A 19,480-nucleotide genomic window follows, 5' to 3' on the forward strand; every position below is an offset into this window, starting at 1 on the left:
CTGTGTCTGTGTGTGTGTGTGTGTGTGTGTGTGTCCATCTTGGCTGGGTAGTAGTGCCAGCCTCAGATGGGCAGTGGCAGACATATTGGTATGTTTCAACCCATTAGCCAATAAAACTGCAGGTAATCACCAAAAAAACACATCCAGCTGGACAGAGAGGAGAAAGGAGGAGAGGAGAGGAAAGGAGGAGAAGAAGAGAGTATGAGGAGAGGAAAAGAGGATAAGACAGTAAGAGAAGACTGGAGAGTAGGAGAAGAGAGGAGGTGAAGTGAGTAGGAGGAGAGGAGAGTAGGGGGAGAGGATTTAAAAGTGTGTGCGTGCCACAGCGTGGAGGAAGTGACTCTGGCAGCTGTTGTTTCTGTGGCATCTGTCCAGCGACACCTGACAACCTGCATCTATCACTCCCTTATTGAGAAAAAGGGATAAAGGGGAGAGCATGTGGGGAAGGGAGAAGGGGCAGGAAAGGGAGAAAAAGGACATTAAAATGGAGAGACAGAAGGAATAAGGCAGCAGCATAAGGGAAAACATGTAGTGATAATATTTGTAGGGGAGATCAGATTAACAGAGAGGACACTCAAAGTTAGAGTTCCAATGAAGAATGAAAACATGCATAAAAAGGCTTGTTGGGCCATAAAAAGAAAGAAATCCTTCTAACGTATACAGAATCTACATGATGTGCAGAGACTGGAGCAGCTGTCATGCAGAAGGTGGACATGCCAACATATCTCAAAGGAGATTTCAGGGGATTTGAGGCTTGTATACCCCCAATCAGACACACACTTTAAAAAGTCACCCATTATAGAGAGAAGAGTGTAAGAACCTGTCTGGGGGGTCCAAGCATGATCTCTGCATTCAGCCGACAGACCGCATTTCACAACCAAAAAAAATCATATGTGTCGAACACAAATGACTTCATGTGAATTTAAATCATCGTAAGAACTGGAAGAACACATTTCACTAACATTTTTTGTCATGCCTGTAGTTTCACCCAATGAATAAGAAGCTATATATTATTACAACTATGCAGCAGCTTGATATGCTCAAAGAGGATTTAAAACATTTAGGCTTAATGCCACCAGCCACAGAAGTGGTTCTTAACAGCAGTTATTCACTTAGCTGCACTTCCTGGTTTACAAAGTCCCCTCACTGACCATCCATTAACCCACACGATTCTGTCATTAACACATTTAGCCTTAGTGCTGCATAACTGTTCTCCTTAATTGCTGAATTAAGTTGGTCCTCCTGTAGCATCAATATGTAATTATTGCTGTAATCTAACTAGTCCCATTAGTAGTGTCCATTAAGCTATAAGGGTTACCCCAGCATTTAGCATGTTTAGCGCTTCCTCTAACTAACAAGACTGATTAATGAGCATCTTGTTACCCATTAGGAAGTTATTGTGCATTTAGCCTTTTCTCAAGCTAACTAGCCCCTTTAATCAGCCCAATAATTAGAAAACATCCTCTGCGCAGCAACAGTCAATAGTAATCACTGTTTATGTTGTTCCAGTCAGAGATGCTGGTGCACTGTAGTCAGTGGGCACCAAGAGATGGCAACAACGTCTCTTCTAGCTTAATCTGTACAGTAGTTTAGGCATCACATTTTCTCCAGGGCAAATGGAACCACATGCACATGGTGTCAGTTTGTAGGACTGAACGTAAAGGAGGTGTTGCTATCTTCTCAGTTCATCCAGAATTTACAAGTTGAAGTCTGAATTAAGAAAAGACCTTTGCTTGCCAATGCATTTTTCTCATCTCTTGTGGCTCTGCCCATCCTGGTGGTTTCCTCTAATACTAAATAAACTAAACTAAAGCCAACTTAATCACACCTTTGTTTTGCCAACATCACCTGACTGAGCATTGAATATCTACTGGGCAGAAATGTTGCCTGGTTTTCACTTGTAGATACCTAACAGGGGACTTTACATTTGCTTTACACTTGTATTGGATATTTATGCATGTTAACAGCAGTACTGTCAGTGAAATATGTGTGAGTCCAATAACGTCTTCCCACATCTGAAGAAAATGGACACATTATTCTGGTCAAAATTGACCAGCCATCATGGGAAGCGAAGATTCTAACAGTCACCTTGTTGTTGTTTTTGCTGGCAAAGCTTGTGAAGTTAATAGACTTACATCAGCTAATAATCTTAACCACATCTTTACACCTTAGTGTTTCCGTGACTGAAGTGCAGCTTCTCACGCAACCTCGGTCTGCTTGTGCAATGTCACATGTACACTTGTGCAATACACACAAGTAGAACCCAGACAAATGGGGCATTTATAAAGTTTGAATCTTACAGCATATCAGGTAATGAAGGTAAGTCATTAGTGATACAGAAAATGTTTGATGTGAATTGCTCCATCTGTGTTATTATGGTTCCATAGAAACAGTTTGTAGCTAAAACAGAATGTAGGTGTTCTCTGTCTGTCCTGGAGCAGCGTATGCTGACTACCGGTAATTTCTTTTAGCTGACAGATGATTTGTCCATCTGTCTTTTGGTGTGTCTTGAATTAAAATTGTTCTTTCTGTCCTCTGTCATCATATTAACACCTTTACAGGCAACATTGAGTACAGCTGTCCAGCAACCAACGAGTGTGAGATCACCAAAAGGAGACGCAAGTCATGCCAGGCCTGCCGCTTTATGAAGTGTCTGACTGTAGGCATGTTGAGGGAGGGTAAGAACTCTTTAAGTTTCACCCTCATTAACTTCATCAGCTCATGTAGTGGTTTAAAGAAACGCTAATATGTTCTTTTCATCAAAAGAGGCTCATGAATATCAAATTAAAACCCCTAAATTTACATTTACAACACTCATTCTTTTATGAAAACAGTGTTTGTGTAAGAAACGGCTAATGCTCTTGTTAAATGCGTGGATGTGGGATTTATTCAGTACATGGTGACTAAGTTCCCAAGATGACTTTAGTTTTTGTCCCATGAGTAAATTATCCACATTATTTAAGGAAGTAAGACCACCGCAGATATATCAACACAACCTCAGCAACACTCTCACTCAGCACTTATTATTGCTGTAGGAAAAGCTCCAGATATGTTAGCTGCTCCTCCCCATATTAGCTGTTCCTCAACACTTTGATTAAGCACACTCATTCTCTCATTTTTACTCTCATTCATTGCCTCAGCCTCGTTCTCTCACTCTCGTCTGCCCACGCCTGACCTTTCTACTCCCACTGCACTACCAACAATGAAAGGAGGGAGATGAGTCAGGAGGAACAGAGAGAGAGAAAGCTGGGCAAGGGGAGGGGTGAGAGAAAGCTTGGGGGAGGAATGGAGGGAGAAGAGATTGATTTATAGGAGGAGAGAAGAGGGGAGGAGAGGGACCAAGGGAGGACGAGAGGCTGGGACTGATGGTTGAATGGAGCAGAAAGTGTGTGAGAGAGGGAGAGGAGAAGAAAAGAGACGAGGGTCAAGGTTGTAATTGATGGGAGACCTGGCCTACGCCCCCTTCCTCACATTGGTCAGGGAGCATGCTTCTGCCAGCCCTTCTTCCATCCATTCCTGTCTTCATCTTTCTCTCCATTTCTCCCACTCAATGTTATTCCACTGGTTGTGTTGTGTCTCTTTCATTTCATCTATTCACTCTCCTTTTCAGCCCTTTTGTCTCCATCCTTTTGGCACCCACCCCCTTCCTTCCAGCTCCTAAACCACAAACATGATCACATGAAAACATCATCATTATTAAAGCAGACGTTAGAGTCACACAAGCACATTTTACTCACAATAAGAACAACATCAGTGTCAACATGTTCCTGACGCAGCCCTGGCTCTGATATTAGTTTCATTATATATTTGATGTGAAAGGTTTATCATCTGCAAAACCTCAGAACTAATGCACTTTCTCATTTGCCTCCTACTTTCCTCATGTGCACATACACACACACACAGAGTCCAAAGAAGGTGCTGTCGTGGCGTTTGCTTTTTCTCAGTCCCAGTTGATCTGACATAAGCAGAACCTATGTCTCATCGCCTGTTTGGTCACATCCGTGTTTGTGTGGCCACAGATGTGCACACACACAAGTGTAAGTGCATGTGCTGTTGGCACTTCCGTGAGTCTCAGTGTTCAGAGCTCAGACCACATCCTCATACTGGACACGGAAACCACATGACCTTTTGTCGATGAACAAGATCCTCACATACATATTATTAATGACCGTCCCATTTTAGTATCGGAGTTTAAACACATCCATATTTTTAGTAGCACAGAATAAATAGTCGGAGGGGAAAGCATGGTATTGATTTTAACACTCTGGGATGTGGTTTGCCCACAGAGCATTGTACGAGGCCAGAACTATTGCTGCCGTTTTTTGCTACTGTCTCTCTACTCCATGTACACTCATCACCAACACACACATGCACATACACACACACATATACATACAATATACGTATAAGGGTGGACAGGCAGACCTGGTGTAGTGTGTGTGTGTTTGTGTGTGTATGTGTGTGTGTGTATGTGTGTGTGTGTGTGTGCGTGTGTGTGTGTGTGTGTGTGTGTCCCTGTTTAGATGCTGAAGTTTACCCCTCAGGGCAAGATTGGCCTCAAATTAGCTTTGTCGCTCTGGGAGACAAAGTAGGTGAGATGAAGAGCAAGTGAGGCAGGAAGGAAGCTGTGAATGTGTGTGTGCATGTGTGTGTTTGTGTGTGTGTGTGTGTGTGTGTGTGTGTGTGTGTGTGTGTGTGTGTGTGTGCGCGTGTGTGTGTGTGTGTGTGTGTGTGTGTGTGTGTGTGTGTGTGTGTGTGTGTGTGTGTCAGAAAGAGAGCAGAGAAGAGGCCAGAGGGTCAGTAAACCAATTCAAACTGCTGCTGTTTTTTATGTTCTTTTCACCACACACCTGACCTGATAATGTGAATATCCACTCACTCCTAACTGTGTGAAATATTGACTATTGTTCATGCAGAGAAGTAAAGGAGTGGGGGGTGGTGGTGGGGGGTGGTGGGGTTAAACTGGAGAAATAAACGACCATGGGACACCCACCCACCAATATGTACTAGCTAATTTCTGGAGCAAAGCAATTAAAGGACCTGACTATATTATAAGAACTTCCCCTCTGGCAATGGCTGGCTGTCCATTTTTAATGAGGTCATAATGATGCGTCAGCTGAAGAGCAAAAGGTCGTGTGGGTGGGGCTTAATGAGTGGAGGGTAGTGTGAGAAAAGAGCAACGTTACAGTTAAAGTATTTGACCAAAAAGGAGTGAAATAGGATTTGTAAAGCATTGTGTTCACAGTTTTATTTTAATTGTGAAGTTAAAAATCTGGCATCACTGTACTGATTACTGCTCATTTCATACTGGCAGAACAGATTCAGCAGTGATGTGTTGAATTATCATAAACAAGAAAACACTGAACAGACATGTGAACATGAAGACCGTTGGCAGAGGGACTCCATCCATGGGCCAGCAAGATAAATGTACATGTGCATATGGCCACAGTGACACATTTGCTGCCTTTAATGCGACAGATTTGATGATCACACGTGAATCATGGTGAATCCACAACTAAAGACTCCATCTCGGTTTTGCCGTACAGCCAACTGGATTCAGATGGTAGTTTACCAGAGAGGAAAGTCCACAGACTGCTAATATAAACCTTGGCACACTGCCCCCATCGCACAACTGCACATACACACACACACCACACTTGCCAACTTTGGCCATGCTCCCCCCGGCCTCTAAGACCTAATGAGTGAGACCAGGTGGAAGGCCCCAGTCTGTGTGAATGATGGTGCTCATGTGTTTGGTGTGTATGTACAGCTGGTGCTGTGCATCATAACTCTCTTCATAGCTCAACAATTCTCCCTGCTGCCATCCAGAGTCTTTATGGTTGCTCTCTCTCACACACACACACACACACACAAATACACACACACTCACGCACCATAATTGAGATGACCAACTGATGCATTACTTTCAGACAGCACAAACATTTCAAAAAGGATTTCAGATAAAAGTTAACATTCAATTGTGAAGAGATGATTGTTAGGAAGCAACTATGGAGGGAATAAAAGGAGCAGAGAAGAGGATGAGGAAACAGAGGAGAGGAGTGCCAGACAACTGGTGGCGTCTGGTGTTCCCTCATGGGAAACTTGTAGCTAAATCTGGCTGGGTAGCGTATGTCCTGGAGTGTGTGCATGCGTGTGTGTGTGTGTGTGTGTGTGTGTAGAATCTGGTTGCAGCCCAGATAGAGGAGAGTGATAATGGAAATACGGTGAGAGGTACACCTAAGTGGTCCATAGTGTTTCACATGCACTCTGTGTTCAGGGCAGAAGACACATACCAAGACAACAATAAGAGTAAGAACTCTCCCCAACCACCACCATCCCTGAACACAAGCCTTAATTAATCAGATAAATGCCACTAATGTACAGGTAAGCTCCAGGTTGGTTTTCTCTGGATGTCCTGTTTTGGAATATATAGCAGTGTTTTCTGTGTCTGTTAAAGAGACCGAGCTGTTTCTATGAAGAAGGCAGCATTGTCATGGTTCCTCACGCACACTCACACACACTCCTGTTCACACACCAGTGACGGCCACCTGCCCGCTGCCTCAGGCGCTTCTGTTGAGATTTGTTCTGGTCTAAACCAACGTCACTGCATGACACCGCACACTTTTCCCTCTTATCTTCCTCTCCGTCCTGCGCTTTCGCTTCATTTTCTTCTTTTGTCATCCCTTCTCTTTTTCTTTCTTGTCAAATCTTTACATTCATCTTGAATTAATTCAAACAACTACTTCCCTCCAGCATCACTAATACTGGGTGTTCAACTCTGTTACAAATTCAGTTCTTCCTCTCTTTTCTTTTTTAGATTTTCCACTTTTTCCTTTTGAGTGTTTCCTATTGTCATCAACAAGAATCCCATTATTTATTTTTCCCACTGTCCCTGTCTTACACTTTTTCCACCTGAACACTCCTCTCTTTCACCCGTTCATTATGTTATCTAATCATTGACCATCTGAAATCAATCCATTTCCATCTCCTCCTTTCTTCTCCTCCATCTCTTCCCATTTCTCTCTACCTGTTAGAGACATGCATCTTTCTTCAAAAACACTTGGGTGTCGAAGGCATTTTACTTGCAATTCTTCAACTATTCAAACACACACTCACACATAAACACAGACACTCACTCAAACATACACACACACTCACACACAGGCACGTTCACACACACTCACACACACACACACTTACACACACACAAACGTGGTAACACAGAGTGATGCCAATGCTGTGTAAAATCCATGCTGATGTGATCAGTGCAGATTGTGCTATTGACAGCCAGCAATATTCCCATGACAGAAATGATTCACCTTCATCACTCGTGTGTGTGTGTGTGTGTGTGTGTGTGTGTGTGTGTGCGTATGCATGTGTGTGTGTGCGCGCGTGTGTGTGCGTGTGTGTTATCATGACAGAAAGAAAAACATGGGTGTGATTGTAAAGATGATGAACAGAAAGACTGCACTCCTTTTCTGTCCTATATTTGTTTTTCGTCCATATTTGTTCCATTTTTCTGCTGCTCATTTGCTCTTTTTATACACACACTTCTCCTCCATGACCCTTTCTCTCTCCCCTCCAGTCTTGGTTCAGTCTTTCCTGTCCCTGTTGCCCATTCTTTATTATTTGAAGGCTCATTTGTTAAGAGGAGAGCACACTCTCACTCTTCCCCAGCCTTCCCCTCTTTCCTTTTTGTGGACTTTGGAAATATAATTTTCAATTTTTAATTTGATTCATTTAGATTTGATCATTAATCAGTGTTGAGAGAGAGTTAATTTGGTGGAAAATAAATGAGGTAGTTAGAGAGGGCTCTTTATAAAGTGAGCTCAGCAGCGCTGAGGCTTTACCGTCCAAGGAAAGGGAAATATTGGACGTCTGCATGTCGGAATTAGTGTATGATGTCCAAAGCCTGTGCAGTGTGTTTAAACACGAAAGAAAAGGCATTAAATAACCTCCATAGACTGTCTGACTCAACAGTAACAGCAACACCGGTCATAGTGTCATAAAGGGAGTAGCGTTAAACTCTAAACAGCAACTTTACTGTCTCTCACAGTTGAGCAGGAAGGCAGGTGACTTTAATTTTTGACGAAAGAATATTTTTTTCACTTATCCTTCACTTATACCTTCAGGCCAGACCTCTAAATCATCCCTTCTTCCAACCATCTTCTGCACCTTCTCCTATACTTGATGCTTTACTTCTGACCTGCTGGTGACCCAGGTAGCAACTGAGCAAGCGGTTTGTCAGAGCTTACCTAAACGAGTGTAAATGTTGTGTGAAAATACCGTGTGTGTGTGATAGAAAAACAGAAAGTGTGTTTGTGTGGCTTTGTACCCCCTGGTGTTCAGAGATTCTTGACCGTTTGCTGACACTGCCGCCCCACCACCATCACACACACGCACACACACACATGCTCGAACAGCATACCTGGGCTGTCAGCCGTTTTGGCCCCCCCCCACACACACACAAACACAGACACACACACGGCATGTACAGTTCACTGGTTTGAGAGTTAAATTTACATTTCAAAAGCTCATTTAAGGTCTTGGTAAGATATTGTTATGTAAATTATTGTGTTCACCACAAACAAGCACTTATTAGTGTCATGTGCACCAATTTTTACTTTCTATGATCATTTTTCTTAAATCTCTTTTTTGTCTTGGTTGGCGTCAGCACATTTTTCTGTGGATTTAATCTATCTGTTCGAAAATAGTCCCGCTACTCTCATCTCAGCTGCTTTTGCTTCACAGTTTTATTAAAATTCATTGAGATGCAAGGTTGCTCAGGGAACGCTGATGTAATGACTGCTGTCATTTATTGTATAGAAATCAGAACCATGTCGTAGAGCTGAAGTTATTTGGTGGAAAATCCTTTTCAGCTTGAAATATTTGATAATCTTTATTAAATCCTCCTCTTTTCCCTTATACTCTTCCCCTCCTAGGTTCATGACACCTTTGTCGTCCTTATCCATCTTTAAGTGGTAACCACGGTAACACCCAATCCCCTGAGAGATTGGCCTAATTAAATTAGGACTCCTTTGTGTCAATTAATTAACAAGACAGAAAGAGAAAGAAACAGCAACATAGACTGGACCAGAAACATGGGAAAAGTCAGAAGAGCACCATTAGGTTTTGCACTCTAATAGAGCCCCTAAAATTAACTGAAGTCCACCCGTAACTGCACGGCTGCAAACGGTAAGAGAGGATGGAAAGGATATACGGTAATATCTATCCTAAATATCTGATAATAGATTTTGGTGTAAAAAAAATGCAGTACAGTGGAATTTGGACACCATCGCGTGCTTGTTTTACTTGTGTGATTGCACTCACTTCCTGTGTGGTGTTCTTTGTCTTGATATCCTTGTTCCTTTGCCCACAGGTGTTCGTCTGGACCGGGTCCGTGGAGGCAGACAGAAGTACAAACGCAGAATAGATGCTGACAACAGTCCATACCTGAACCCACAACTGGCTTTGCCTGCAAAGAAGCCATGTAAGAGAATTCAAAGACACGTCCAAAGTTGCTGGTAACAGCACCTGTAATAGCTCTTCCTGTGATCTGGAAGCATCTCTGAAAGATCATATCTCATACTGTACAACTAATCACTTATGCTCTCTAGAAAATCATTGAAAATATTGAAATTCCAATGTATTATATCATTTTGTGGAGGCAGTTTTGTTGTAATCCACATGTATAAGATAAGGCCAATCCATCCAATTCCACACTAATGGGACACTAAAGTCATGTAAACACACACACACACACACACACACACACACATACACACATACAATGTTGGGAGGCCATCTGTTCCAACCAGAGTTTATTTCCTTGTCTCTACAGCTACTAGTGTGGGATCATAACATTTTATATGTGTAATATTTCACTATAAAGGTCTTCATTTTGCTCTGGCTAGATTGGCTGCATCTATTAAAGAACAAAACCATAGCCAGAGCCTGATGATTGAAAAATTAACAAGGGAATGCCTGACTGAGAGAAAGTGAGAGACAGGTGGAGAGGGAGAGAGAGAGAGAGAGAGACTACACCTTAACAAGGAGGTTTTTCAGAGAGAATGAGATGAGATGAGGAGAGAGGAAGGGAGGGGATGGGCCAGAACCCTAATCCGGATTAAATCCAATCTGGCAACCACATCAAACTAGAGTTAGCTCTTTAGCTAACCGTCTGCTTGCACACATAACACACGCACGCACATGCAGTGCAGATTGACTAGTGTTTAGCAGCTTGGTCCCCAAAGCCCATTTTGCTTAAAGCTGTAGCATATTCTGCTTTAGGCCAATATGCTGAATGGCTGCACGACACGACAGCTTACAGGACTTCTGCACTACTAATCACCAGAATGATTGGATAATATAAATGTGTGTGTGTGTGTGCATACACAGAACCAAATAAATGTCCTTGATTGTAAGAAAGGCCACTTTTCTCCTAACTGTATTTTTCTTTTATTAAGCCTTTTATTAATCCAATTACATAACTGGAATCGGTCTGCAATCCAAAGAGTTGTTCCTGTCGTGATTCTCAAAGAACACAAATCTAGAGTTTAATGTAGACTTTCTGTTTTGTTTTTTGTTCTTTTTCTCCGACACACAGTCGATACACACAACAAAAAATCTTTCTGTCCCTCAGACACACACAGACATCCCATCTATCTGTAGCCCAATCCCCAGCTTCAGTGTCCCCATTGATTGTGTGAGAACAGAACAATAGCCCAGGGTTTGGAAATGGGCTTCCATTGATTCTAATTAGGGAAACATTAAATAAGATTTACCCACAGATACCACACAGTGACTGGGATTGTTTTGGTTCAAACGACCCTGGAGCTGGAGCTAGACCGAAGAGGAAGAAAAGAATATATATTTATGTGCAAGTGTGTTTGTGGGGGTGGCGAGTGTGAGATCAATACACGTCTCATCCCCCCCAACTCTGATTCACTCCCTTCTGTTGTTTATCTCTACTAGCTGTCGCTCTCTCCACTCTTCCTGTCTGTCTTTTTACGATCTGTCCATGACTTTAATTCTACCTGTCTGTTCGCTGTTATTTTTTTCCTCCTCTTATTTGTCACTCTTTCTTCCCTCCCCTCACTCCTCTCTCACTTCTATCCCCTGTTATTATTCCCATGCTTGATTAGTTGGTGGATTAATTTGGAAGCAGGGTATCAGGGTCTGTCACTAATGGGCCATAGAGATCTCATCACCACATGTCACCATTACCAGCTGAGCTGTTTGGTTTCCATATAATCTTCCTCGTCTGTATGTGTCAGTGAGGATTGGTTGACTTGATGTTTGAGGCGGTAATGCATAATACAATGTTGTGAACAAGTTGACTCACCAACAGTGCTCATCTTTAATCATATCTTGCAACAACTCCAGAATGAAAACTGGGGATTTTTTTTACATTTTATCTTCCCAACTATAGTTCCAAAGGTAGTCATGCTGTAATACAGCAGTCAGATCAATTATCCTGCTTGATTAACGACTAATTCCTGAGCGTAACGCATATACATCAAGCACAAAATAGCAGTAATACTGATATTAACATATGAAAGTGATATGCTTCTGTCTAACCCTCACAGCAGCCGTTTTGCTTCTTTTTAACAGACATGAACATATAGCAACCTGTGTGCTAGCTAGCATGTTACGAGGAGACTATGCGAATGAACCATTCTTTTTCTGCCCTACGTTTGCTGTAGAACACTTTGTAGTCATTCGCAGCAAAAATTCACCAACTCTCTGTCTCTGTGTTTTTCTCCTTGTCTGGTGGTCATGTCAGTTGCCTTTGGCTGCCTTGCAGATAACAAAATCGTCTCTCACTTGCTGGTCGCTGAGCCAGAGAAGATTTATGCCATGCCAGACCCGACGGTACCAGACAGCGACATCAAGGCCCTGACTACGCTGTGTGACCTGGCGGACAGAGAGCTGGTGGTGAACATCGGCTGGGCTAAACATATCCCAGGTAGGAAAATTAAGCAATAAACATCAAGCGTGTACATATACAGATGTGCATGTGCACTGTCTGACCTACTGGAGTGAGACTGGGATCAGATGCAGGTGCTGCGGGTGCGACCTCTCACCCACCATCATACAACTGGCCAACCTGTCACCCATCACATCTTGACACTAAAGCTTCAATGTTGGCCTTGTGTTTTCTCAAGATGAATTAAATTCAGAGGAGGAAGCTTAAATGTTTCAAAGATCTCTGCTGCTAAAGTCCTAAAATAACAATACTGACCTACAAGCCTGGGCCGTTTAATGGTAAAAATAAAACAAAATACAAATGATAACATGAGAAAAGAGACAAAAACCAAGAGGCAGATGTGACGGCCTTGATGTGACACTTTAGTGCAACTGTGTGCAGGGTTCAACAGGATCCAGCATCTATGTCTCAGACTTACATAAGATGAGTCCTGTTGTTTTAAAATGTGGGAATGGAGAAGAAAATTTCTTCATCACTGGTTACAGTTCAGCACTGTGCAATGATGGAACCGAGGAACCTGATTATGTGTGTGTGTTACAGCTTTCTGTGTAAAAGGAGTCAAGCGCCACAATTGCTTGGCGGAGGAGAGAAGATGGCATGATTAGATAAATGAGAAGGGCAATCCGCTGCTCACAGCCAAAGATAGAACTCTTCATCTTCCAAGTGTGCAAGCGTGCGTGCATCTGGACACTTTATGAAAACCACATTGTTCACAACACTGAACACTAATCCAATACTGTCTCACACACACATACACACAGGTGGAGATAGATGAACGCAAAAAAGTGATCGGCTGCACACGTAAATAGGTAAAACTGATTGAATCTTGGTGGTAAATAAAAGTATAGACCTGTTAACCTTTACATAGTTGTCTCTTCCCACATCTTGTACTGTGTATGTGCATTTGTGTAACAGCAGACCACACATGAGTCTGTGCATGTGAACACACACGCTTCAGTAATTGTTGTATAACAGTAATTTTTTTAAATCAAATTGATGAAGAGGGAAACAAAGACGGAAAAAAGACAGAGGTACAAAGAAGAGAGGTGAAGCCAATTTATGTTCCATGATATGGCTGCACGGCGCAGCACACACACACACACGTGCATACACACTTCCACACACACAGGCCACTAACAGTGGTAACAACGTGTCAAAGCGAGAGCCAGGCAGCTAATTTGAAGTCATTAGATGTCTGCCGTACTGGCAACAATTTGTTACGCTCACACACGCAGAAACGCACACACAAAAACACATCTCATGCACAGCCTGAGTTAAGAGCCGTCTGCGGATAGCGAGGAGGCTAAATTGTAAACTAATTTAAACATCACTCAGTGTTAGAGAGGCTGCCTGCAAGACAGGCCCCAGGATAACAAGGCTAGGGTAGACGTGTACGTGTGGGTGTGTGTGTGGGTGTGGGTGTGTGACCCGCTGTGGTTGACACAGATTTCCCAACCTTAGAGCTTTGATGGGGCATTCGATTGGTTGTTTTATTCTAATGTTTTGTGCATGTGATTGTGCACGCTCATTTCCATACTGTTATTGGCTGTATGCAACCATTTGATATGTCATTAGAAGATGAAAATGAGGTTTCACACATATGCATGGCCTGTTTCCAACAAGGAATGTGCTTGTGTGCGCCTGTGTGTGTGTGTGTGTGTGTGTGTGTGTGTGTGTGTGTGTGTGTGTGTGTGTGTGTGTGTGTGTGTTTGAGAGGTTAAATTTATATATCTATACATGTTTATACGAGTCAAGTATTAGAACTGTGTTTTAAAGCTGTAGGTTATGCAGACGTATAAAACCATTAAGGCCTTGATGTGTACTAAAGTCTCTAGTGGTGTATTAGTGTGCACATTATCTTCAAGTGTGTGTTGAAGTAAGAACAAGAGGTGGTCAGGTCAGAGGAGGTGGAAGAATACAAATATTTAAACAGGAGTGAACGAGTGAATTAAAATAAAGAGGCCATTCAAAATGTGCCATTTATCTGTCTGTAGAATTAGTCTTTTCATCGTTTTCTCCATCCTCCCTCCCTCCCTCCCTTATGTTAACTAAATGACTAGCAGACAGTCATGCCGGCAGCTCTTATCTAGACTTGCGGACACAAAAGGAAAAGACGGACAGGCAGCACTTGACTTGACGAAAGAGCATAGAATGAACAAATGAATGAATCAGTGAAAGACAGCCAAAACCTATAACAATCCAGAACCAGGGGCCTTGCCATTAGTGCTTTTTTTAACAACGTCCCCCCTCCATTCTTTCTTTATTCAAGAGAGAAATTACTCTTGGGGCAGCCCCCCATTGCCATTTCACTATTCTCTCCACCCTATCTCTTCTTACGTGCTCTTTCCTTTCTTAGTAATTCTCCTTTTCTTCCCTTCGTTCCCCTTTCAATTTTGACACCCAGGATAAGCGTCGGCAGTATGATTGAGCTGTAAAAACGGAGATGGGGGTGGGGGTGGGGGGTGCCTGAGAGTTGCTGTTGGTCCATTCATTTAATCAGCCTATATGGAGATATGGAAGAAGCTGCTTTGGCTTTTTTGTGTGATCGGATGGTGGCATCTGTCTCCTTATTCTGTAACGATTTAATAACGTGCTTCATCTTCAGGGACATTTTAGGAGTGGTTCATCAAGTGTCCTCCATTACGTTACATTCGTTGCTCAATAATAATGCGTAAAAAGTCCTAGAAAATGAAACAAAATGAAGAAGCAGTTTCCCAATAAAACACTTGACTGAAGCTAAAGCACAATAATGTAGCAGGACCAGAGCATCGTTGTCACATGCATTAACTCTGTATAATATAGAGACTGCCTTGGAGCTGACAAAAATAAGAGTCTTCTGACCTGCTGGTGGAATTCCTGCCACCCCTTTGCCCTCTGTTCCTGGGGCTCATCCTCCTTTTCTCCTTCTCATTGACCTGACCTCCCATCCTCTCCATGGTATCCTTCACCTCATCACTGAGTCAACCTCATCCCTCAAATCAAGCTTCTCTCTCTTCCTCATGCCTTTATCCTTCCAACCAGTTTCACCAGTTTGATCGGCGCTTCTGCTTCTGTTCATCTTAACACATTTATTGATCAGTTGTGGGAAACAATGTTTAGATTTTTTTGGAGAGCATTAAGTGATTATTGATCAAATTAAGTGTTCATATTTGCTAACAGTAATAAACAGGACTCAGTCAGGGAGGGAGGTCTAATCGCCATCGCTGCTCCTGTTTCTTCATATCTTGACGGGTTTTTACAAAGATCTCGTTAACTGTTCAAGCACTCAGACAGTCAGTCAGTAAATCAGCAAGTCAAGGAGGAACATCAGCAACCGGATGGAAAAACACCCCGTCAGGAAGAACATATTGATTAATCACCACCGAACACACACACACACACACACACACACACGCACACACACACACACACACACACACACACACACACACACAGAATTTAGTCAGCATTAGTTTATTTAAACAGTTACATCAAAGGACACAAAATTGTGGGAAGTGATGTGTGCATGTGTGCTTGTCTATGAATATACACAAGGTGTGTGTGTGTGTGTGTGTGTGTGTGTGTGTGTGTGAGAGAGAGAGAGAGTTTTCATTAATTGCGGTGCAAAAAGCTTGTTGGTCAGTGATAAATCAGAAACATTCTTCAGTGACACATAAAAATACAACAATGTTTTTTTCAGCTGTTTAATCACATTATCAGATTTTCTCATCCCCTCTCTCCTCTCCTCTCCTCTCCTCTCCTCTCCTCTCCTCTCCTCTCCTCTCCTCTCCTCTCCTCTCCTCTCCTCTTCTCTCCTTCTCTCTGCTCCTCTCTCCTCCTCTTCCCTCCTCTCCTCTCCTTTCCTCTCTCCTTCTGTCTGCTCCTCTCTCCTCCTCTTCCCTCCTCTCCTCTCCTTTCCTCTCTCCTTCTCTCTGCTCCTCTCTCCTCCTCTTCCCTCCTCTCCTCTCCTTTCCTCTCTCCTTCTCTCTGCTCCTCTCTCCTCTCCTCTCCTCTCCTCTCTCCTTCTTTCTGCTCCTCTCTCATCCTCTCCTCTCTTCCCTACCAATAACTGTCCAGTCTGTACCTGCAGACAGTGAAAACACAGAATCCTCCACAGGTTTGACCTCATTCTGTCATCTGAATCTCACCTTGACAGGCACAACATGCTAGATGCAACACACACAAACACACACTTACACATTTATGTTATATAACATATTTGCTTCTATTGACTGAGGATTCACCCAGAACAGATTCTACCAGCTAAAACTTAAATCCTCATTTGAGCCATTACAGTTAGGGACAAGTTAGACTTTTATCTTTGCATGTGATTTGGAATAAAAGAGTTTCTTTAAATGTTTCAGTCAAGTTTCTGTTGTGCTGTGTATGATACGATTTGGCAACGTGCATCCCAGTGGTCCTGCAGGGCCTCTTTGATTGGACCAGTTCGCTTTCCAGAGCTACATAACATATTTAGAGGCCACCGTCTTGGTTTCGAGTACCCTGGTTCCTTATTGCGCTACAGACAAACAAACATATCTGTGTGTGCAGATGAAAACAAATATTGATTAAATCAAATTAGCAAGACAATATTGGATATATGAGCTTAATGTTTGGATTAGGTTGAGCTTTCTTTATTGGATTAAGGATGAGGGCAGTCGAAGCATCTCATCAATATGAGAAATCAAGAAAGAACAGAGGCAACGCTTTCCCCTTTTTTCTCTATATTGCTTTCATCATTTTCTGGTCAGTAAATTAGATTCCATACGTTGGTTTTAAAAACTGATAGGGACATTGAAGGATCTTATCTCAACGCTTTGGGACCACATCATGAATCCTGACGTATGTGTTGGCAGATACTTGTTAGATTTTTTTTCTGTGTGGTCTGAGTCAGCCACTTCCTTGTGTTGACAGCGTTTCCTTGACGATGCAGACTCCGCGCTGGCTACACATACATGTTTGCGCACAGATGTTAACGTACTGGCTTGACCTGTGGCAGGTTCCAGCTCTCCCACACATTCTCAGGCAAACACAACTAACACTTGTCACTGTAAAAGCATCGGGACAACAAAGCTTTCGGAATTAGAACTATTGGTTTAGAACCTGAACAACTTCGTCTAATTCACCAGAGAAGAAGGTTTTTGGTGGGAATGACTGATTTTCACTGTTGTTTCTGCTCATTCTCCCTTTACAACCTAAAGGTAATTTTAATCACTTTTTTGTATAAAATCCTGAATGTCACTCTGAAGAGATTCTCAAGTAAAAGAGCAAAAGGAAAAATTGAAGTAGTTAGATTTGTGCTCAGCAGCCCATTGCTGTTAGTTTGATTACATTAGCAAATCAAATTCATTTGTCTATCAGCCTTTGAGACTCAGCCTGCAATCTGAGTACACCGACTAATCTGCATCAAATAATGTCTGTGAACACACACAAACACACACACACACACACACACACAAGAAAGACCTCATAAACTCACCCACAAACACTTTAAAGTAGCATCAGTACACAGTCACAGCACAAAGGATAACTGCACCTGTGCATCCTTTTATGATAGGTGACATCAGACGTGCAGCAACAAATAAATCAGTCAAATCTGAGCCCATCATCATCCAAGTCAGCACTAACAAACAGGCAGCTTTTACCATTTTCAATTTGCTTTTGTGTATTTGTGAGCCTGAGAAAGACTAAGAGACCAAGAGAGAGATGATGGGATGTGATGTGATGTGATGGGATGTGATATGCTGCTGGGGCATAAAGATAGATGATCATAATTATGCACAGGCCAAACTCCATTTCAAATCATCATCATCCTATTCTATCTATTGGCCGTGCACACACACACACACACACACACACACACACACACACACACACAGAAGACTCTCAGATATCCACACCCTCCTATCACACACCTATGCATGCAGCAAATCTAGTGGAAGGAGGGACAGTCTAGTCATGCTATCATATTATTTCTGATGGTTCATGCAAAGTTCACAGACAGACAGTTGCAGTATTCTGTCCTTCTCTCTGTCTTCTGTCTGCCTTCCTTGTCTGATTTCATACATATCCCTTTGCCTCACCCTTTTCATTTTACTTTCTTCCCTCATCTTACTTTTACTTCTTCTTTCCTTTCTTCCTTTTTTTCTCTGAAGGTTTTTAGCTCCCATTTGCTATGCTCTTTCTTCATTTTTATTGATTTTTTCCACTCTTTATCTTTATTCTTCTCTTTTTACATGTTGAGGCTTCTTTCTCTTTTTCATTTACAGTTGTCCAGCCTTTGCTGTTTATTTCTCTTTCTGCTGTATTTCTTCTCTGTCCATCTGTCTTCATCCACGGCTGATAAATATCATTCTTTAGTATTCATCTCTTCCATCTGAGAATTATTGAGTGGGGAAAATCATACGATAGCATGTCTGTCAGCAGCTGGGAATCATTTATGATATGTGCACACAACATACACAAATGTGATATTTTTAATTTCTGTGTGCACGTGTATAATACACACAGGGTTAAGTCTGTTCATCATAGTTTTATTATTTTGTCATGTATTTGTTGTGTTTGTGATGGGTTTTTTTTAAAAAAAAAAAAAACCACACACACACATCACTGGTTTGTGATTTCTCTTAGAATTCTGCAGTTAACCACTGACCGTCCTTGAACAAGAATAAGGGAACTTTTGAATTTTCTTTGAATTTAGTGTGAATGTAGTTAAAATATTCAGTATATTTATGTCTTTAAATGTCAGAAGCCTCTGTGTCTGGCATACCAGAGCCACCTCTTCCATCCAGAAGAGTGTGTTGGCTCCAATCGTAGGGAGGATGCTGCGTTCCTCTGGTCATGTGGCAGAAAACCATGAGCGCCATCTCTGACCTGAATGCTCATCGTGCTGCATTCAAAAGTATCGAAAAACCCAAAAGGCGCCGTAATGGTTTGTGTGTTTTTGCCTCTATTTAACCTTGATTGGGTGTTTCATCTGCAGGCTGCTCTCACAGCTGGCTGCCTTATTGTCTGGGTCAGGCTCGTGTGCACGTGCATGTGCATGCCGGCATGTGTGTCCATCATCATCTGTCTGCTTTTCCATATTAGTCGCACATTTTTATGCAGAATGTTACAGTTCCAGTATGGAGTACAGACATTACAGTGCATGATCACATGAACAAACATTTATTGCTTCTTCAACCATGTGTATATATTCCAGTGTGTGTGTGCGTTGTCCATCAAGCCACACACAGCTGTACTAAACCATTGGCTTGGTTGCTGATGATGACATATGAGTTCCTGGCCTTGGTAATGGCTGTTAAATCTCATAATTACACGCTTCTTTATTGCAGTGCATAATGACCCTGCAGGACTATTGAACAATTAATTAAGATTTTCAAGCCAGGCTTTTTCAGGCCTAGATGAGGTGGTGGAATAAGATCTAATGCTCTTGTCTTCAAGCTAGGACATCAAGGCATGATAATGTTGGACAGAAGAATGTCTCCACATTTGCATTCATTCTCATCTCTG

General features: G+C 42.3%; 1 protein-coding gene across 3 annotated transcripts in view; it reads left to right on the forward strand.

Annotated features, from left to right (window-relative positions):
- Positions 1–19,480, forward strand: part of esrrga (estrogen-related receptor gamma a) — a 65,569-nt gene that overhangs the window by 35,184 nt on the left and 10,905 nt on the right. For all 3 annotated transcript variants that reach the window (XM_029846443.1, XM_029846442.1, XM_011609671.2), the window contains 3 exons: positions 2,562–2,678; positions 9,380–9,490; positions 11,786–11,968. In XM_029846443.1, coding sequence (XP_029702303.1) covers positions 2,562–2,678; positions 9,380–9,490; positions 11,786–11,968 — 411 coding nt within the window. The remainder of the gene's footprint in view (positions 1–2,561; positions 2,679–9,379; positions 9,491–11,785; positions 11,969–19,480) is intronic.

The sequence above is a fragment of the Takifugu rubripes genome, chromosome 13, assembly GCF_901000725.2.
Source record: "Takifugu rubripes chromosome 13, fTakRub1.2, whole genome shotgun sequence".
In the NCBI taxonomy this organism is placed as follows: Eukaryota; Metazoa; Chordata; class Actinopteri; order Tetraodontiformes; family Tetraodontidae; genus Takifugu; species Takifugu rubripes.